This window comes from Dermacentor variabilis, chromosome 2, assembly GCF_050947875.1.
Source record: "Dermacentor variabilis isolate Ectoservices chromosome 2, ASM5094787v1, whole genome shotgun sequence".
Lineage (NCBI taxonomy): Eukaryota > Metazoa > Arthropoda > Arachnida > Ixodida > Ixodidae > Dermacentor > Dermacentor variabilis.
In genome coordinates this window covers 211,905,007-211,927,874 of record NC_134569.1, presented here as the reverse complement: position 1 = coordinate 211,927,874, position 22,868 = coordinate 211,905,007, and the positions used below count along the sequence as shown (strand labels likewise).

The 22,868-nt window shown below is 46.8% G+C and overlaps 1 protein-coding gene across 1 annotated transcript in view; it reads left to right on the top strand.

Moving 5' to 3' along the window:
• Positions 1-14,106: 14,106 nt before the first annotated feature.
• Positions 14,107-22,868, top strand: part of LOC142570673 (uncharacterized) — a 150,095-nt gene continuing 141,333 nt past the window's right edge. Inside the window, exons 1-2 of the mRNA XM_075679026.1 lie at positions 14,107-14,183; positions 18,843-19,051. Coding sequence (XP_075535141.1) covers positions 18,849-19,051 — 203 coding nt within the window. The 5' untranslated portion in view covers positions 14,107-14,183; positions 18,843-18,848. The remainder of the gene's footprint in view (positions 14,184-18,842; positions 19,052-22,868) is intronic.

Here is a 22,868-nt window from a genome sequence, read left to right as displayed (position 1 = left end):
AAAGTCTTCCTCGAATTAAATAACGCGATTCCTTGGGCAATTAAACGTAATATCACTGGTCGGCTGTCTGCTCCTGAGGTGAATCTTGGTGGCGGTGAATTCTAGCAACAGTTGAGTTTAACCTGGTCTCGTAGAAATCGTTACCGGCAAAAAGAATAGGGGAAGCATGTTCGTCCTGAACGCATACAGTCCTCTTTGTCACAAAAAGGCCCAGTTCGAGGCCACATTTAAGAAAGCGCTGAGGGCAGCAAGGTCGTGCCCCTGCTCGTAGTAATGCCAAGCATCACGAAAGAGGCTACACCAAAATTGACAGGAAAGGTAGAATGCTGTGGGAAGCGATTCAAAAGACAGGACGCTCGCAACTAACAGACCAGAACGAGCCAAATAGAACCGGTAAGCGCATCTGTTGTGACACAACACTGGATCTAACACTAGGCACAGGACGGGCAAAACATTGTGAAAAAAGACGGGCGAAGACCTCGGCAGTGATCACTTTATCATCGGAATCCAAATCGATAAGAAACTAGCGGTGCCCTACATAAGCCAAAGCAGGCCACCGCAACTGACTAGGGCAAATTCAGGGATATCAGATCAATAGCAGACATTAGGCGAAATCGGAGACATAACAGAGTGGACCTCAACGTCGTCTCACACGTCAAACTGGCCACCGAAATGGTAGAGGTAGATGACCTCCCATTCAGAGTAGACAACAAGCTTAGAAATATGTGGAAACGAAAAACAACCCTCGAGAAAAGCTAAAGCGCCAGAAATGGAACCGGAACCTAGGGAAGAAAATCGCCGGACACAATAAAGAAATAGCGAACTATGCATTCAAACTAGAAGAGAGAAGCTGTGGTCAAATTGCGACGAGCTAGAGAAGACTATGAGGCGTCCCGACACGTGGCAGATGCTGCGCCACCTCATAGATCCCACCAACACCAAAACCCACGCCAACATAGAGCAAATCAAGGTAAGATACAAATCTGAAGGAACCAATGAATAGCTCATCGACCGACTTAAAGAAATCTATAAAGACCCCGCCTGCCCGGCAGCGGTTAGAGAATATCAGGGAGCAGAGAATCCGCTGCTGAACGAATCCATTCTAATAGCAGAGGTCAGAGTTTCGCTCTTTGACTTCAAAAGGAACACAGCCATTGGCCCAGACAAGATCACCTACAGTATGCTAAGGAACTTAGACGACGACTCTGTAGTTCCCCTTACAGCTTAACCGAACAAAGTGAATAAAGGGAAAATGAGACATCCACCCGTTCGTAGCAACACCTTGCGGGTTTCCGCAGAACTACTACGTCAAAACCGAACAAAGTGTGGCAACCCGGGGAAGCCCCTAAAGACTGGAAACAAGCCAACACCGTTTTAATTCATAAGAAGAGCAAAATCCCGGCTATAGAGAATGTCGGGCCAATTTCACTGACCTGGTGTCTAGGCAAATTAATGGAGAATATAATTCAGACGCGACTAACACGATTCACGGAAGAGAACAGCATCTGGCCCCACGAGATGGCAGGTTTCAGACCGCACCTTAGCGCTCAAGATACCATGCTAAGGCTCCAACACGTTATTATAGACAAACGAAAGACTAAAGACTAAAGACTGTCTATGAGAAAAGAAAGACTACGTCAAATCTTTTCTCATAGACAGAACAGCGACCCTGCACATGCAGCGACCCTGCACATGCAGAGCCTCAGCTCGGAAGAGATTAAATTAGGAAACGGGGGCACTCCGCAAGGAGCCATCATATCCCCCTTCCTATTTAATTCAGTTATGAAATACCTCCTGCGCAAATTAGGAAGGATCAAAAGACTAAACACGAGCGTCTACGCAGACGATGTCAACGCTTGGCTTAATGAGGGCAGCGATGCGTCTATCGAAGGAAGGCTCCAGCAGGTAACCGACATCATAGACCTTTATGCCAAAAGTAAAGGGCTGAGCTGCTACCCGACAAAGTCGGAACTACTGATCATCAGGTCTCGGACGAGGACAGACAACGCATCTTCTCCCAGAATCTCAATAGACTTAAACGGGAATGAAATTCTGCAAGTAGATGAGATCCGAATTCTGGGCATGCTCATAAGCAAAACAGGAAACAACCACACGACTATAGCTAAGCTAGACACGCACGTAAAGCAAGTGGTAAGCATCATTAGAAGAATCTCGGCCAGAGGCAGAGGGCTAAAGGAGAAGAACAAGTTAAGGCTGGTCCAGGCCTTCATATTGAGTCGGATCTGCTACTCAACCCAATTCCGTAACGTCAAAAAAGCAGAAAGAAACAAGTTCGACGTAATAATAAGGAAATGCACGAAAAGTGCACCGGGACTACCAATCTCGACCTCAACCGAGGCCCTAGAGGGAATGGGGGTGCATAACACATGGCAGGAGTTAGCGAAAGCGACGAGCACGGCACAACTCGAACGCCTAAATACAACCGAGACAGGGCAGCAAATTAGAAACTCGGTAGGACTATAAGGTAAAAGAGGAACCAAATACCAGACGCTACACATTGAGCCCAAAATTAGGAAAGCCCTCACGGTAGCACCGTGTGATGTGTGGTGCGCGACGTGGTGCGGGGCTCGGGACGGTCGAGAGCAGACGACGCGGAGTGCACGCGCGCCGAGCTGGAAGGAGGAAAAACGACGACGCCGAAGAGCGCCCGGCACGTGAACGCGCGGCGCAGTAAAGACGACAAAAGAAAAAAAAACCAACCAATGAGAAAAGACCACGGGGCGTCGGGCAGCCAATCAGTAAATGCCAAATCGGCCAGACCACGACAAAAAGCGTGGTGGTGCGCTGGCAGAACGGGGGCGACACGCAAGAGGACACGCAGGGAGACGCCGGGGAGACGCCAGGATCGTCCCAGGAAACGACGGCAGGAGGAGGTCAACCACCGGAGCGGGCGTTGAAGACGGGCCGTCGGGTTCCGGTCCCGAGCCCACCAGGACTTCACCCGCCCGGGGCCTCCTGCCAACCTGTTCCTGTGCGTCGCCCGTCTACCTGAGCGTGCCGTCAGCTCCTCGAGGCCGGTGAGCTTCTGCGCCAGTGGGCAAGACGAGAACAGTCGGGCTTCGGGCCCGAGTTCTACGCCAGCTGCCCGGCCAGAACGCCACCCCCGTCTGCCGTGCCGCCTGCTGCCCGAGGCCGGCGTTCGAGCTTCCGTGCCCGTGGGCGAGAGGGGAGCAGTCGGGCTACGGGTCCGAGCTCTCTGCCCGGCCAGAACGCCGCCGCCGTCCACTCCTGCCACCCAGCCGCCAGCGTTACCTCGCCTCATCAGAGCTGGCGCGCTCCCGGTACCCGGTCGGTCAACCTACGCCGCAACCTTTGGTGAGACCGGCGCCACCCCTTCTGCCAGCTTGTCGCCGCGTTGCCGTGTCGAGACTGCGACGCGTCCCCGCCCTTGTGGGCACGCCCAGACTCGCGCCCTCGTTAACCTCGTTAAAGCCCTAAGTGTGTTCTCGTTTTCTTGAGTGTGTAATTTAAGCATGTTTTCTGTTTCTTTTTATTTGCTTTATGCTTCTTTTGTGTGTGATTAAAAGTCTTTGTGTGTGTGTCCAAACCAACGGCTTCGTCCTCAATTGGGTTCTCGGAGGCTCCGCCTAAGAGAACCGCTAAAACATTGAGAACACGAACCTTTGCCCATAAGTGGGTCATCACACACCGATACCTAAGAACATGCACCCATAACACGATCAGGAAAGACGCCAGCACAAAGCCAAACATTGGCAACAAAGCTAAGCAGAATGCCACCTGAGACGGTTGCCTTTACTGACGCCACCCTTGGCGGTTACCGAAGCTCCGCCTCTGTGGTAGTCGACGGGTCCGCAGTAGAACAGGGCACGATATTGTCACGTGGTGGTGATGTTGAAGAACACAGTAGCAATACTGTGAATGACAAAACTAACTTTTATTGGCGGCGAAACGTGGTCGCCCGATAAAGATAAGCGGAGTAGACGCCAAGGCAGCGGAGTAAGCGGCGATCACCCTAGCGTTGGGGATCGCAGGGGGGATTGTGGGAATCTTATTCAGGGGGGATCGCCGCTAGGCGATCCCCCCTGCATACTAGTACGGACGCGAGGGTGATCATTAGGGACAGCAGATCGGCAGTAAGAAATTTCTGTAAAGGCAAAATATCAAACTACGCGTACAGCATAATATCGAAAGGCAACATAGACAGAGGGATCACCCTAACCTGGGCCCCCACTCACTCCCACATACCAGGCAACGAAGCCACCTACGCCCTTGCCCGAGCGCTCATTATCTGGGGGAGGGGGGGTCCAGGGGGGGGGGGAGCGGTGGCCTAAACCCAAATTTAAGGTCGAGATGCTCGCGACCTACCACGAGGTCTTAGAGCACTAGAGATTAGGACGTCGGAAATATCCACTCTCGGATAGGTCCATCCCGTCCGCAGAGGCAGTCACCTGCAGTCACCTGGCGCCGCCTGCAAGCCAAGAACCACATGTCTCCTAGATGGAGGTATCTCACGCAAACGGGAAATCCGGAGGTCACCTGCAGTCACCTGGCGCCGCCTGCAAGCCAAGAACCACATGTCTCCTAGATGGAGGTATCTCACGCAAACGGGAAATCCGGAGGACCAATTCTGCAGATTATGCGATAAAATATGCACCCTAAGACATATCCTATTTGAGTGCAGCTACTCCTCGGGATATAATTTACTCAAGGACGAAGAAGCGTAAGAGACCGCGCTGCATAGCGAAGACCCGGCGGCACAGGCCAACATTGTCCGTCCAGCAGCCGAAGCGGCAAACCGCTTCGTCAACTAACCCCTGCCCTTTATGGGGACATCGGGCTCCATGGACGCCTACGAGCGGCGCACACACACACACACACACACACACACACACACACACACACACACACACACACACACACACACACACACACACACACACACACACACACACACACACACACACACACACACACACACACACACACGCACGCACGCACGCACGCACGCACGCACACGCACACAGACACACGCACACGCGCGCGCACACAAACACACACACATACAAACACGCGCGCCCGCGCAACCTGGTCATTAAGGCTGGAAATTGCTCCTCCCGAGCACCTCACAGAATCACTCTAATGTTTCACCACATGTCCATCATACCAGTCTCTCTTAAGAATGCGATAAGGAGACGTGGAGTTCCCTTGCGGGTTATAACTGATCCTTCGGGGAACACAAGGTGTCGCAGGCACGCACGTGGGAGGTCTTTTTGTTGCAAATTTTACATGAGAGGGTCCGTTTGATCTTGGAATTTTGGACACGACCACAGAAATTATTCGATGCTTCCTCTCTCGTCGCATGTTATACAGTTCTGAGTAAAACGCCCCGTCTTAAATAACCATACGGGTGTACTAGCAGGTCCTCTCGTTATTCGATATAGAAGAGAGGCTTCCGCTCTACGAAATATCTTGGTTACTCATGGCATATGTGGTGTAACCCAAAACGACTAGAAGTGATTTCGAATTTCAGATTTTTGAACTTGATCACTCTTTGAGCCCTTGACTTTGGAAGGATGATGGAGCCTTGCGTATGCAAGACCCTAAGCATTTTCGTTGGCATGAATAGCAATGGATGGGATACGCCGAAATTATTGTAAAACCTTTGTTGGCGGGTTTTTTCACGAGAGCTAGTGATTTGGGTCGCAACTTGATGGACGGTAGATCACAGTAGAGTTGTTGCAACGCGGTCTTTGAGTCCGTAAGGAGGGCCACATTCGGTGGAGGCAAAATCTTTAGTTTGCGCAGAGCAGCACCTATTGCCACGCCTTCCACAACTGTCCACGAAACTATACATTCCGGACGGCCAGATCATGCATATCTCAGAGAGGGAACATAGAATGCAGCTGCGCAACGGTTTTCGTCTACTTTGACAGAGCTATCTGTGTGTACTTGGAGGCGATTCGGGTAAGTGGTCTTCAAATGTTCCAGAACTAGTGACTTGGCTTCTCCAGCTGGAATGCAGCTCTTCGACTGCAGTCATGGTACACTTAAGCTGCATGTGATATCCTGGAATATCCCGGGTGGGTGTACCTTTTCCCTATGTCTCGAGCGAGGCCATCCTAACACTCGAAGCGTGTTGAGTGTCGGATAAAAATGTGACCGTGGCCGCTTACCTAAACATTTTAAGAGGGCTTTGCCGACCGAAGACTCACTCAGACGTAGTAGTTGGTTCATGAGAGTCTAGATGGGAAGCCTGAAGTCGCGGGGGGCGTGACTCAGCGTCGTAGAGCACATTTTGTCCGATGCCGGTTGAAGGAGTCGGCTGAGGGAAATGTGGGATATCCCCCCCCCCATCTGGCCCATATTTCGTTAAAAACGTTCAGCAGATCACGTCGTCTCCCAACCTGTAAGTTAGCATGTGATTGCTGATAAGGTAAGGTCCCACCATACAGCGACTTCAGAAGCTGCTTATAGCTAGTTCCAACTCTCTAAACGGAGCATACATCAGAGACAACAATAGCGCCGGGGGCGGCTTGGTTGTGCCTGCTGACCTGCTGGAAGAGCATACTTGAGCAAAGGCATCAGCAAGACAAGCGAGTGACTTGCCTAACTTCAATGCGAAAGCTTCAGATGAATTCATTGGTTTAACCTTTCAAGCAACGGTATTAAAGGGCCCCTCCCCAGGTCTGGCCAGTTTAAGCAGACAAGCGCAGAGCATACATTGCGCGATAATGATCGTGTCCGCAAAGTACTACATCGCTACCTGCCGCGGAAAGATCGGAAATTTCAAACCGAACGCCGTTTTTTCTTCTCCTGGCGGCTGCTACGCTCCAAGCCGGACTGTGACGTAGTCGCGCCTCTGCGCCTACGTAGTCGTGTCCGCAGTGTGACGTCGCTCGGGGTGACCCGTGACTTCTATAATTATTCGGGAAAACATCTGTTATCCGTGCGATCAGTTGCTTGAATTGACGAGTTAAAGTTTAGAGAAATAATAAAACACAAACAGAATGTCTGCTTGTTTTTTGTTTTGCTTCGCAAGTACTTCCGCTTCGTCTGCTTGTTCCCACCGTCTTGCGGTCTAGTGCGCAGGTGCCCAAACTATGCCTTTTTCTACCGGGTTTCAGCGCGTGATCATGCTCTGCGATCCACTTGTTCTGCCTCAGTATTCGTGTAGTACTGAATTATACCGCTAGTCAAGTTTCCTTGTGCACAGCGAGCGAAATCGTGCACTGCGCTTGAACTCATACATAAGAATGTTGAAAGGTGGTTGCCTTGAAATGTTAAATATTGATTGAAAGTGCTCCATTTGGTGTGTATGTATACGTTACGCTTGATTCGTCTTTGGTTTTGTTGCCTGTAATGCTCGGTGTATAGTAGACGTGAAAGAACATAGACATATGTTTCGTGATGTCTCGGATAGTGGACGATAGAACAATGGACTTTTTTTAACAGGGGTAAACTAGGTTTAAGAAGTATAAGGTACACCGCGCTGGGCGTGGTCACATGGAGGTACAGAGTAGAGTGGTTAGAGACGGGGCTGTCGACGAGCAGGAGGAAAGGAGCAGGAGGGCCAATTCGTTTGCTCTGAGTTCATAGAGGGGGAGGGCTGCCGCGATGGCCGCAACGGAGGGAGCGGAGGTTTCAAAAAAGGCGCGTGGCCAGTGTGTAACACTGTGCGTACGGGATGGTGGCGCCATCTCTTGATCCTGCTTGTAACACCCTTCCTATTTTTAGAAATAACCGTTCAACCGACGACGAGATCCTCGAGCCTCTTAATTTGTCGCGCTGGGTATCCTCTTCTGGCTGCGTTGTAGTGTTGGGCTGTTCGTGTTGGCTATTATGAGCAGTTACAGGAGGTCTTCATCTGATAAATACTCGGTTCCTTCGCAGGACACTGTCGCTAACTTGAACGCCATAGGATCGTTCGTCAATTCCTCTAGTTATTGTTCGTTTGACCCACGTCCGGTATTTCAATGGTCGAACGGTGACGCTTTGACCTTCGCATAGGCTCGGCAAGTCCTTGCTTGTCTGTTGTAATACAACGTTGTGTTTTGCCTTTCCGACTTTCTCTTTCTGCCCATGTCCACTATATTGGCCTGTAGAGGCTTTGATGATGTTGACAAAATGCGTTTAGTGCGGCGGCCCACGATCAATTCCGCTGGAATAGCGGTCAGTTCTTGCTGCGGAGTGTTTCGTTTATCAAGAAACGCCATTTGTGGGTCTGAGTGTCTGTCTCCTGCTTTCTTGAACAGCATTTTTACGGCTGAGTCAACTATTCCGTTGGAACGCGGGTATCCTGGGCTTGAAGTTTTATGTCCGAAGTTCCAGCTTTTTGAAAAGTTGAGGAATTCTCTGCTGCTGGTGAATTGTGGTCCGTTGTCGGTTATCAGAATTCTTGGTATACCATGTCGAGAAGAGTGAGACTTTAGTTTGAGTATTACTTGATTGGAGGTCATTCATTTCAGTTGGTCCACTGACTGAAAGTTGCTGTAGGAATCTAATGTGATCAAGAAGCTCTTTCCTTTGAATTCGAAAACGTCGCGTTCAACACGCTCCCATGAAATGCTTGGTTCTGGATGAGGAGAGATATTTTCTCGTTGCTTAGAGTGTGCGTGTTTTGGTCTATTTGCACACTGCGATGACATCCTTTAAATGTGCATTCATTTTTGGCTAAAATACACATTCACAAGCGCGTCATAGGCACCTTTCAATCCCAAGATGTAAGAAGTGAAGTGTTGCTTTGATCTCACCTCTAAGAGACATTGGGACGATTAGGCGTAATTACTTGAAAATGAGGTTGTCTTCAACTGTAAGCTCATCTTCGTATGTGAAGTACACGCGCATGCTGTGGGGTGGTTCACGCTTATCTTGTGGTCAACCTGACAAGATAACTGCTTTCGGTCTTTGCAGTGCTTCATCACTCTCAGTCGCAGACCGAATCTTCTCCAGGGTTTCTTTTCTCACAGGAAGCTAGTGTAAGTCGATGATGTGTTTGAGTTCTTGATTGCTTGCGTTAAGAAGAAACGCACGTGACACCGTATCAGTCAAAAGTAACTCTTTGCCTTGTCTGCTCGATCACAATGTTATTATTTTCATATAAAGAATTATCCCCAGTAGTCGTCTTGGATCTTGATCCAATCCTTCCTTCAGGATGGCTTGAAGGGATATGCGATCGCTGATTGTCTTTGTTTCTCTTCCGAATGTGTACTCAGTTGGGACTTGTTTAATGCAAAGACGATAGCCAAGATTTCCTTTTCAATTTGTGCATAGCAGATTTCTGTCGGTGTAAGTGCTGCGCTGGCGAACGAGACTGGCTGTCCATCTTGAGGGAGAGCTGCTCCGAGTCCGAGATCACTTGCATCAGATTGAATTTCTAACTTTCGTGAGTGGAAGTAAGCCTGAATTGGAGCCTTTGTCACAGCATCCTTTGCATATTAAAATGCTTCTTCTTGCGGTTTCCGTAAATCCGTGGTGTATCCTAGACAGTGAGTTTTCTCAATAGCTCTATTACGCGGGAAATTTTCGGCAAGGAGAGGTAGTTGATCATCCCGCAGAAGTATTCCATTCCTTAAACATCGATTGGCTTGGGCATCGGTTCAATTGCCTTGACTTTGTTTGAATCTACTTTTAGTTCTTCTTTTAACAGCACGTGTCCTAGGAAGACAGTTGATACGGCTCCAAGCTGCGTTTTTTCGATTTTGAGACGGACTTCAATTCGTCGGCATCTCCGGAGTAGGCTCTGTAATTTCTTGTTGTGATATTCGACAACATCTTTTTATTTTCGCCCCCTGCAAAGACAAGTGTGTCGTCTGCAGCGCAGGAAGCTCTGCTAAGTCCTTCAAGCGCTACTTGAACTCTTTTCTGGAAAAGTTCGCTTCTTACGCGAGTCCAAGCGGCAGGTGGAGCCATCGTAACGACATTTTGGGTGTTTTAAATGTGGTTATAAAGCTTGATTCATCATCGAGAGAACACTGCCAGTAGCTTTCCGCAAGTCTACCCTTAGATTCTAGCTTTGGCAAGATCGGGTAGCACATCATCGAGGATGCGCAATATGTGCCGTTCTTGTTCAAGAGCCTCGTTGAGCGCTTGTGGCTCAAAACATATTCGCATTTCATCATTTCTGTTGCTTGCAACAACTAATACGCTTGCCCACTGCGTTGGCTCTGTTGCGCTTTTAGTGACACATTTTTTTTTCAGGCTTGCCAAGGTTTGTTCTAATGGCGGTTTAATGCTGACAGGCACTATACAACTCCTTATCGCTTTTGGAAGAGTATCTGGCTTAGTCACCAAGTGTACACTTTTCCCGGCAGTATTGCTAGAATGTCTCCAGAAAACAACTGGGTATTTTTCCACTATGCGATGAGTGAAATTCGCTTCTGGGATTTCATCGATTACAACCACAGGCTTGTAGTCTAAGGTTATCATTTTCTCGGCTGTCATTTTTCCAATCAGCGGTGTGAGGTCATCTTCAACCATAACAATCTCCACAGAATATCTTTGGGCGTTTGCGGTTGTAACTTCTACTTACTCCTTGCCAGAACAGTGAACCGCGCCTCCCTTCCACGTTCAGTGTTCTTGTGCACGGTTGCATTTCCTACAGTCTGACGTGTCTAGCTGGGATGTCGTCAACAGCTGCACTGGTGTCCACTTGAAATTTTACTTGTGTTCCCTTTGCACACAGAAATGTGTGGACTGAGCTTAGTTTCTGGCTTTGATATGCCAGTATAGTTTCATCCTCGCTAACTATGCCAGGCCTACAACTACCTTGCTGCTTTTAAAAACTGCCACAAAGTGATTTCGTTTATTGCACTTGTCGCTTGTTTGTTTCCTAGCTGAGCATGCTTCTATTTTGCGCTCGTGGCTACTACCGCATGACCTGCATTTTGGTACGCTATATTCTTGTGGCTTTCCTTTTGCGCTCTTCGAGTTGGCATTGGTGAGATAGACGAATTTCTTCACTGCGTTTGAATTTTCGTTGCTTCGTCTACTCGACACACCTTTTCAACCTTCTCTAGGGACAAATGTTCTAGCTTGAGAATGTCTGCATGGGCCTTTTCGTCATAGATGCCGCAGACGATCTGGTTGCGGACCATTTTTTCTCTTTCGTTTCTGAATCTACAGTCGCGCACTTTGAGTTTCACGTCTGTTACGAAGCTGTCGAACTATACGTCTTCCTCCCGTTGGATGTGAGTTTGGAAGACGTATAGCCAGTACAGCTCGCTGTGCTTCGGTAAGAAATGCTCGCCGAGGAAGCTGATGACATAAGCATACTTAAATTCTGGATTTGGTTCTTCTTCAGTCGGTTTACCGAAGTGCAAGATTCTTGTAGATATGAAGCAGTGAAGAACCACCGACGGTCAAAAGAAGTGCTGCTTGCCGGTGAGATGGTGCTGTCGCCATGTCAGTTGCTTTGAGGTACAATGTGAAACTCTGCTTGAAGGCTCTCCATTGTTCCGTAGTGTTTCATCTGGAGTCGAATTTCGGAGATGAAAGAATCTTCTCCATTAGTGATGCGCTGATTTTAGGACTAGTTCACATCGGACACCATGTTTCGTAATGTCTTGCATAGCGGACGATAGAGCACTGGAGTTTTGTTAAGGGTGTTAACAGGGTTTATTTATCCAGACGTAACATGGACACTTCGTCTGCTCCGACTCCACAGAGGACGAAGCCGCGACGGATGTTTCAGAAGCGGCGCGCGGGCATGTGTAAAACTCTGAGTACTAAAACCGCTATATTCAGGAAAGTAGTGACACTCTCCTCCTCGCGCGCACTTTTCTCCTCAACTTTCCCCTGATTTCACTCCACCACGGGCCGGCGCAATGCCCACGGCACGCTTTTCAGGCCAGCGGCCGGCGCGGAAGAAGGAATGCTCACGCTTATTGCTTCAGTCGTTTGAAGTGTTATTGTAGAAGTCATCTCCTAGTGGGGGGGGGGGGGGGCGGGAGCACTGATACGACTATGCTAAACTTGCGATATAGGTCGTGCTGACGAATATTTTCGAAAATAAACCCCGAGATAAACTAGTGGAAGCACCCTAAACAATGGCTGTCATTCAGTGGCTTGCTATCGGTGGCCGCGCCGCTTTGGGCATCCATAGCACGGCGGAGTACGGTGTGCGGTGAAATTAAGCAGTGCAAACAATTCATGTGTTCATTTCATATGCGTAGCTTTAAAAAAAAACTTAAGAAAAATAAGCAAGAATACACATAATGGTTTTTTACAGTAAATCCACCTTTACTGAGGGCACCAAAAGCACGAGCAAATGCTGCTGCGCTAGACGCATTGTGGGCTTGTGTGAACAGTCAATAAGGGAAACAATGCACGCGCTTGAACTTCGCTTCACAATAAACCAACAGCATGCAACACGCACATTCTGCAGAATTATGGGAGCCAAATGAAATGCGTGTAGCTCGTATTCTGTGACAAGCCGCGAATAAATCCCGTCAGTTATGCGATTTTCGTTCGTGTTGCTGGCTGCTTACTGCACAGCGGATGCCGACATTACTTTTAACAGCGGTTAAGTGATCTTTTTATCGGAACCTCACAAACAAGGGTGGTGCCTACAGTATGCTTTTGAAAAATCAGGCAACGTTCTCAAATTGATGCATAAGAACTTAAGATGATTTGGTTTGAGAGGATACCTTTGTTTACGTGCAATTTTTTTTTTTTTGGTTCTTGAAGCCATTCGCAGCCGGTGTTCTAGAATTTCCGGCACTTAACTCTAGAGAACTGTCGAGCTTCTAGGGATGCGAGTACTAATTAATGAACGGGACAAGTGCTTCAGAGATTTGCAGGGGTGATGAAGCGTTCGAGACTGGTGGGCGATTCGCAAAAAAATATATTTTCTTGGACATTAACCTCGGCATAGCTATTGCGACCTGAATGTTTTTTTGTTCTTTTTTGATGCGTGAACATAATTTTTTCATATAAATGCAGCTCCCAAGGGCACGGCAATGACATTGTTATGAATACGAAACTTGCACTAAATAGGGGCGCAATGCACTGCGCACAGTGAACTAACACTATGCATGAAAGCTCGCTCCATTGGTTAACACCAGGCATTTATCCGGCGAACGAAGCTTACCTAATTGCAAAACGCACGTGTGCCGCTGCAGCGTGATCAACACGTGGCCCGCGAATGGCGGCCAGAAAAACAGTAAGAAAAAATTGCTAAAACAAGTTGAACCTCACGTCTCCCTAACGTGAGGGTCAGCTGATAGGCCGGTTTCGCGCGCCGCAGCCAATCAATGTGCGGGAAGCGCAAGCGCGTCGACAGTGATGACGTAAGACAGAAGTGCAGTGGCGCGGCTGAGGGTGCGGCACCAAAGATCTTAGAGTGTCGCTACTTTCACAAACAAAGGAGTTTTGGTACGTGTGGCGCCATCTCTTGATGATTATTGTAACAACATATATCCGCCGTTCAGCACACTGTACGAAATCGCGGCACTAAAATTCGACATATCAGGACGGCACCAAAAATTATGAATTAAAGTTCGCTCCTTTAAATGAATGCCAGCGCGCGTCGCAGACGAATTTCTGTGACTAGATTTTGTGAACACGGCTAGTGCCCGCGAAACACCTAAAATTAGTTTTACACATACTGCTCTTTTTATAGTGCAAATATATGATCTTTCATGATGGATATCAGGACCAGCTTCCAATCGAGTTCTCATCATCGCTGAACGCTCAGTGTAAAAAGTTACCTCTATGTGACTGCCTTCCACTTTAGCGATCTAATACTTAGCACTAGCACTTAATACTTAGCACTATTAGCGATCTAATACTTAGCACTAATGATTGAGCTTACTGTTAACAAACACCAGAATAATAAAATGGTGGAAAATGGCGGCGAATATTGTGGGTCTTTGTTTTATTTTTACGCCAATAATTTCAGAAAAGACAACCAATAACCGCTTTTGAAGTAGTTATCCTTCATTTTTTTAATTGGTATCATACACCATCGCTTCCCACTAATCTGCAGCATCCACCGTGTAAAACATGTCCTCAATCGCACTTCTGCCTCATGCTGCCCGAGAATCATTGCGTTTCCTTTTGTGTGCTCGCGCCACAACGCATTTTTATCATCATCATCATCGTTTTTCTCGTGGCCCCGATGCGCTTTCGTCGTGTGTAGTAGAAGAAGAAGTACAGCTCGTTTCTACGCGACCTGTTTTCGCTTGGTGCCCCGTGAAAAAAAGGTGAGTCCTTCAGAACCAATTCGCGGCTTCCAAAGAGAATCTCAAGCAGCAAAGAAAAACAGCAGAGGCGTCACTCAGATCGAGTCAGGCACGGGCTTCGAGCTAAGATGCATTTCCGATTACGGGGTTAAAGCTGGTTGCTCTCGCGTGAAGCCAACGCCGTGCGCGCAAATCTCATTGATGGCGCATAAACATTCGAAATGCGACTACAGTTTCAGCAGAACGTTGCTTATACGCTCCGCGTATATTTCACGCGCTCCGGTGTATGCATGAACTGCGTTGATTTCGCATATTTAACAAGCGCGCCTTCCAGAGGCGGCACCAATTTCAAGTAAACAAGCCAAGTAACCAAATAAAGGAATCAAGTAGACGCACCGGAACGCTCCGCTAATTTGGTTCCGTAGCAGGACGTGCGCAACGTTCTACATTCCGCTGCCGGCGTGAGGGCTGTATGCACGCGTGCTACTGTTCCCGCTAGCGTTCTGCTGAGTAGCTGTGTGTATATTGTGGGGTACACTAGTTTGAGTGGAGCGGACTGTAAACGCTCCGCTAAATCTGTCTATTTTGTGTACCATCGATGTTCGATGGCTGCAATTTCACAGGACTTGCTCCTGTGACGGAAGTTTTCTGAGACGCCTGGTAGGATCCTTGGTGTTGTTCCTGCTGCTCAGCAGCAGTTGCGCGGCGGGATACGCCGCGCCAGACTGTCGCTTCTGCGCCTTGTTACAACACCGGCCGAGGAGCTTCATCGCAAAGCCAAACTTTTCTATCGCTTTCCTTGCTTCCGCTTTTAAGCGAAACTACTAAACTTTTGCGGTCATCACATCATTTTAACGAATACACGGCGGCAGTCTCCCTTTGAACGTGTCCGAAAATTTGAAGGTATAGCTTGGAACTAAAGTTTCAATAGCGACTTTGACTGCAGCCTCATTGTCCGCTACATTGACAGTTATAGCTGAATCTATACCATTGGAGGCAACTAATAGAAGCAATAGGCTCGAATAATTCCACTCGCGCATCGGGGCCATTTGCAATCCATTTAGGCAATTATTGGAGTTGTTACAACGGGCAAGCAATACAATAATGTAACTTGTGTAAGAGTAAGGAGTTAAGAAAGCTTGTTCGCGGCAAACTATATATCAATTGATATTTTTTTTTGACGTATCCTAAAGGAGTTTACCGTGACAACAGCATCAAATAAAGTGAGAAGTTATGCCTCGTGTCGCATGGCATCCTATCATTCCTTACAAAGTTAAGTGCAAAAAAAAAGTCTGCTGCTAGTCTAATGGCCAGCATTTGACAAAAGTATTCAACACGAAAAAAGCAGTACGCAGGTCGTGTGAGACCATGCTAGGTTTGCCTACGAATTGTATAGTGCTCCTTCAAGAGAAAGCGCTACGCAACAACCTCTGCGCTATACGTTACTTAAGGGCATGCAAGAGGACAAGGAACTCTACCACAATGCAGAACTAATGACTGACTGATTTTATCACGTGGTCAATACATGCGCAGTTACTTCAAAGGAGCGATCAGTAGAGAGAGATTAAAGCGGCAGATAACACGACGTGAGCGTCAACTCACTTACGCACTTTTTTTTTTGGATTGTGGCTATCCTGGTCGATTTGACGTAATAACTCGACAGAAATCCACACGGTGGAGAGAACTAATAAATAAAGGGAAAATGAGACATCCACCCAATCGTAGCAAATTTCTACAAAAGAAACCCATGCGGATTCCTCGAAAGAAAAGCCTAGCAGTTGAAGGAAAATTCGTCCTGGTGGTGTACGCGAACCCGGGACCACCTCCTTTCCGGGGTAACCGGTCTGCCATCTGAGCCAACCAAGCGGCTAGCAGATGGCAGGGCGAAGTCAAATTTATCAAGAACTTAAAGCAAAGAGTTGGTGGGTTCGACTTCGCCCTTCCACTTTTATTAGTCTGATAGATGTACAGTACAAATACCTCTTTGTGTCATTGCCTGTTTGATCAGCGTAGTTTATATGGCATTCATTTATCATACTGCCAGGCTTATCCATCAGCAGGCGCAGTGAGTATTTAGCTCCCCCGTAGCCCCCACTCCGCACCCCTCTACCTTAAGGCCCAAAGGTTGGTTAAAGAAACATCCTGCTGCGCAGAAGCTACAAGACGGTTTAACGAGGGCGTAGTTGCCAAAGTGGCGAATGAGGCATTGTTTCACGAGCTTACAATAAACGGATATGTGAGGTGGGGTGGAAACTTTTCACATGGCCTCGCAAATACAGTGTACCTCTGTGCTTCGAGCGCAACAGGCACAACGTTACAATTTCAAAGTAAACAAGAAAAACTATATAGATGCCACGTACTGCGGCAATCGATGTAAGCGAATCTTTATGTGCTGTTCGCTTTGATTAACGATCACTAGCGGTGAGATTGACGGCGAACTTTTAATTTCTTCAACGTTTAGTCCAACGAGATAGTGGTGAGTTGGTGTTAAACGTCACCTTGCGTGCACCACTGCTCTTTGTTTGTGTAGTACAAAGAATACACAGGAGGAGGTCCTTGCTTGAGACGTTGTGGTGCGCCATACTTCATAACCTCTGGGAGAGTTGAGCATATTCGTTGCCTCACATGGCACATAGCATCGTGGCTGAAGTATTAAATTTTAATTGAATTATGGGGCTGTACGTGCCAAAATCACGATCGGATTATGAGGCGCGCCGTAATGGTGGACTCCGGATTAATTTTGACACCAGGGTGTTTTGAAACGTGTCCTTAAATGTAAGTGCACGATGATTTTTTACTTCGCCTCTGTCGAAATGCGGCTGCCGCGGTTCGGAACGATTCCGCGACCTCGAGCTATGTCATAGCCGCAAAGATACCGCGATGTGCACAGCAGTATTGATCTGACGTGTGACTGCTTCCGTGGTGTCGCCTAGACGATAGGGTTCCCTCTAACGTGGCTGTACTTTTTCGCGCCTGCGTAACTGAACCGCTTGACACATTAGCAGGCTGTTTATTTTTCGAAATAGCAGAAACCAACAGCACCGTGCCTTGTACTTAAATTTGTCCCGTTTGCCCGCAACTTCTGTCACGTCCATAGTAGTAGCGTTTTGTTCCTTCTCACGTCATCTTTTCCCTAGCAACCCCCCTATGTGGTAACTGCGAGCGAAAAGTGTCGAGGCACTCGTTTCGCGACTGCGTCGGTTCTACCCACTCTCTGCCTCCTCTCGCCCTCCTCTCTACCATTCTATCTAGCTTCCTTTTGTGCTTGCAGGTTAGTGGAAAGGTAAGCGCTGCGATTTCTATAATACTTTTGCAGAGAGTCAGGTATAATTGCAGCTGTTAAGATGCTGATGTGGAGATGCTCAGGGAGCTCCAGAGGGCATTGTGTACATTGGACGCGGTGCAAATGTCAAAACGAGTTTCTCGAGTCGCCTTTCCTCTCGGCCCAGCTTCCGTGATGTACTCACATGTTCTGAACCATGCCTGACGTGGTGCGCTAGACAGCAGCAGCAACAGTGGGAAAGTCGAAGGAAGAGGCAATAAAAGCTTAGCTCTAAGCTCTAAAGAAGAAAGTTACAGTGACGTCTCGCTTCGTGAACGCGGTTGAAGCGCATGCGTATGGGCGCTATACCGCACACGATGCTATCGGCCCTCGGCGCGCCTATACCTGCCGACAACTTTCTGTGGCAGTGCAGTGAAAGCTACGTGGGCGTAGTCTAGACACGTATTACTGCGCTAAGTAGTCCGAACCTTTCGCTAGAGGTTTCGGTTTTCGGTTGCGCTAGCGCTTTCCGCAAATGGGCATTTTCGATGAGTGCTTCCGCGCATGCATGTGGTAGATATGTATTAGCCGTGTTAAGGGACTGTATAGATTAATCATACGTATATCGCATCAGATATATGGAAAGCTGATGTATGCATATTTTATATACGAATACTGCTAAATTTGTTGTTTCGCGAGCAACCATACACTTTAAGAAATCGCCGTTGTAGCAACGTACGAACTCAATTTCACTTGAACTCTTATGCAAAATACACTATATCTCTGTAACTTCTGGAAAATGCCTCCGACTGCGCGCTTTGTCGCGTAATGTCACAGCGCGGCATGCCGCGCTGCGACATGCCACGCGATCTGTTTCATTGCAAGGAGCAAAGTCAATGTTATTATTTATGCGAACTTTCTTTCCAGATAATTGCAACATTCCAGAAATATTCAGAACTCTTCCCACAACTGTTATGTCCGCCATCGAAATGCACATGTCCTGCACCCACCACGACTGCTTAGCAGCTATGCGCTGCCAAGCGCAAGTTTGCGGGTTCGATCACTGCTGCCAAATTTCAATGTTGGCAAAATGTAAAAGCCCCCGTACAGTAAACTTTGCTGCGAGTCAAATAACGCATTTGTTGACGTATTTTTCACGCCCGCTAGGTTAAGCCTAGGGCAAGCTTTCAAAATTAAAAGGAAAAACATAAAGTGCCACACATATAATATATTAGTAATAATATGTTTTTAGAGCTATTATATCGCTTTATCGCGCGGTATTATTCTCCAGTTATCATTGGCTTTACACTATTTATATGTCCCAGCAATTTCTACTTGTACATATACGCAAATATATAAAATGCAACAGTACGCTCAACATTGAGCTTATCTATGACGTGTGGCATTTTTGTCCGCAGACAGCGATGAATCCACCGCAGCCTGGCGATATTCCTGCTCAGCGGGGGAACCCACCGGGTGCGGCCCCTTTGTCGCCAAGAGGCGCCGCTGCTGCCGGCAAAACTTCTCCTGCTGGTGAGCCGGTGAAGCTGGACCTGATGGCCGACCCCGACATGTTGCCACCGGAGGTCGTCGAGATGGGAAAGCCAATAGAAGAGAGGAACCTCGTGTAAGCACTCAGTCTTGTATGAAAGAACTACTGTAGAGAAAGGGAGGAAATCTTCCTAGTAATATATATATATATATATATATATATATATATATATATATATATATATATATATATATATATATATATATATATATATATATATATATATATATATATATATATATATATAGAGAGAGAGAGAGAGAGAGAGAGAGAGAGAGATAACGTATGTGTGTGTACGTGTGTGTCTTCCTTTCTGCACTTTTTTGGGAACAGAACCTTATAACTTTGAGAGCCACCGCTCACGAGTGAAATGTGTAAAACTGATTACAGAGCTATCAAGAGAAGGAACTACTATAATACTATACGTTGCTTTATGTGGCTTTGCTCGCAATAAAAAGGTTGCTTTTTAGCAAATGTTTCGAAAGCTGTGCTTTGAAAAAAACCACCACGAAGAGAAAACATATAAGGAAGAAGAACGGATTAAAAGTGCTGAAGCGGAAATTATTGCGGTATTTTGCCGCCGCCAAATGGTACTTCTCAGCGCGGTTGTCATTGAAAATCGGTAATGTATGACGTCTTTTTTGGGACGTTGACATTTGTCGTGTTACAATGACACTGTCGCGTGCGATACTGTTAGGTTTTAAATTATACTGTAGGCTATTCACGCATAGATGTAACCTTGAAATTATGGTTTGGAGTGCCCATTCCCATAAGTCACTGCGCACGCAAGTGTTAGCATGCAGCCCTATCTCACGATAACAGAGGATACTTCTAACTCAGATTAATAAAGCGATCAGTATAGCAAGCGTAAGCTCTGTGCAAGATTGAGAATGGAACAGAAAAATGCTGATGCAAAATCCACTACGAGCACAAGAAAAAGAAAGCATTTGGTTAAAGAATGCTAGCGAAACAAAATTTAACGAATTCCGTGGGCGCTTAGGATTCACCACCAGGTAATGCTATTAGTATGCCCTACACTATATTATTCTCTGGCTGATGTGAGCAGGATTTACCAGGCCAATAAAAAATCCTGGGACAGAATCTAACTGTATTAACTTTCCAAGAAAGCATCCGCCTCGGTCTACAGAATCACAATCCTTCTACAGATACATTTTTGGCTCTTATATGGCTGAACACGCCAAGAGCTCACTGCATGCTGCAATTCCCTACACCGCGATGTGTTTTGTTGGCGGCTTAGCTCCTAAATAATCATGAAGGGGTTACGTGATTCTGGGCTTGCGCAAAGGAGTTTCGGCAACGCAAAGTCACAGACAATGTAACCTTAGAAAGCAAATCGGAAATTATTTATTATCTTGAACTGAAATTTACAAAGAATAAGATTAGGGAAGACAGTGGACAACCAGGAGTCATCAGAATGAAAGTTGGAGAAACAGAGAAAGCGAATTGGGTGCACAGAATGGAAACAAAAATGGATGCAGTTCCACTGAACGAGAAAGCTGTCGGAAGCGCGGTGCAGTGATTCGCCTGTGTTTCCCTTGTGTTATTGTTGCGAGAACCTTGTGGGCAAGCACCCGCTGTCGCTCGATCCGTACCAACTGTTGGAAGTCCAAGGCGAGCAAGACCGGCTCTTTGCTCGCGGACTCTATCGATGGATGGATTGATGGGCATGTATGTATGTATGTATGTATGTATGTATGTATGTATGTATGTATGTATGTATGTATGTATGTATGTATGTATGTATGTATGTATGTATGTATGTATGTATGTATGTATGTATGTATGTATGTATGTATGTATGTATGTTTGTGTGTGTTATGCGCGTCCCCTTTGGAACTGGGCGGTGGGTTGCACCACCAAGCTCATGCTGTTATACTGCCTAATGTCCTACCTCGGTTAAAAAAGAAAAAAAAAGAACGCTATGAACTCCCACATCCAAATTTTCTGACCCTCTATTGCGAACTTTGCTTTTGTATGTCGCTGTTTTATGTTGTTTCCCTACTTTTGTTCCATCAATCATCCAATCGCCACTTACTAATCTATATTCCGGACGCGTTTATTTTTCCCTGCTCTTGCTGAACCCAAGGGCTTCAAGGACGACAGTGGTGCGTAAATCGACCGCTGCGAAGACATCTTCGCATTCTAATAAAACATGTTCTATCGTTACCCTAGCTTTACAGTAGCAAACACATTCTTCTTCCTTCTTATATCTCGCTTTATAGGTGCGTGTTCTAAGGCATCCCGATCTCGCCTCGATATGTAATGAGCTTCCCTTTGAGTTATCATAAATTGTTTTTTTCCTGATTTCGTTTTTTCCTCCTAAGTAGTTAATAATTGTAGGTTTCTTTTTCATTGCCGCACACATGAGATTATTTAAGCCTCTCTGACTTTCCGCTAAACGTTCTTTGTTACTGTGTTGCCCACCCTACTGGCTGCATACTTACTGGTAAGCTTCCTAGTTCTTTTCCTCCACTGTGAATCAATATTTTTTCTATACAGATACCCCAACACTCTCCCAGCCCATTTACTTTCTTCCATATTCCTCAGTCGTTCTTCATACGCAATTTTACTGCGACCTTCCCTAACTTCAAAGTTAGTCCAACCCATATCACCCTACACGGCTTCGCTTGTAGTCTTCCCGTGAGCGCCCATTGCGATGCGACCCACTGACCTTTGGTTCCCATCGAGTACTGATTGTACCACTGATTTAAAGCAAACAACCTCATTTCCAAAGTAAGTCATGGAGCCATTACACCTTTCCACATACCTCGGAGGACCTCGTACCTATTGTATCCCCATAGCCCTCTGTGCTTCATTATGGCTGCGTTTCTCTCCCCCTTCACTGTTATTGTTTTTTCCTGTGTTTCCAAATATCTATTCCCTTCGTTTATCCATATACCAAGGTATTTATATTCTGTTACCCGACGTATTTGCTGGCCCTGTATCTCAACTGTCTATTCAATGTTTTCATTCAATACCATAACACCTGATTTTCTAACACCAAATTTGAAACCTAAAGTGTTGCCTTCCTGTCCACAGATATTAGCCAGACGATGCAAATCACTTTGCCTGTTAGCTAGCAACACAATGTCATCCGCATAAAATAAACCTGGTAGCTGCTGCTCTACTACTGTTCCCGCCTGTTTGTATGAGAGATTAAACCCGATATTACTTCTAGCGCCATCTCCCTCGTCACCATGTACATCATAAACAGCAGCGGGGATAAAGGGCACCCCTGCCTCAGTCCCTTGTTGATATGAACTTTTTTTTCGCTCCTCATCCCTTCCCATTAAACGCAAGCGGTATTTTCTAGGTAAAGCTCACTCAAAAGTTGTAGACAATCGTCGGCTAAGCCTTCCCCTTTAAGAATATCCCGCAGAATGGTGTTGTCTACGTTGTCATAGGCTCCTGTAATGTCTAAAAAGGCCACATACAACGGTCTGCTTTGTACTTTTCATATTTCAGTACACTGAGTAAGAAGAAATAAGTTATCATCCAAACGCCTACCTATTCTGAAGCCATTCTGAAGCTTTCCCAAAATGCCATTATTCTCTGCCCATGCTTGAAGCTTTAATTTCATTGCCTGCATTGCTAGCCTGTATATTACCGATGTAATAGTCAACGATCTATACGAGTGAATTCTATGTTTCTCGCTCTTACCTTTATAAATTAAATTCATTCTACTTTGTCGCCAACTGTCTCGTATTCGTCTATCTTTTAAAGTTTCTTCCCCTGCTTTCACCCGAGCTTCCTTACTTTTTCGTCCTAGTTCATTAATCAGCCTAACGGGAACCTCGTTAGCCCTGTGGCTGTGCGCTTAGGAATTTTCTCTTCGGCTTTCTTCTAGTTGAAATTTGTCAGCACGGGCTCC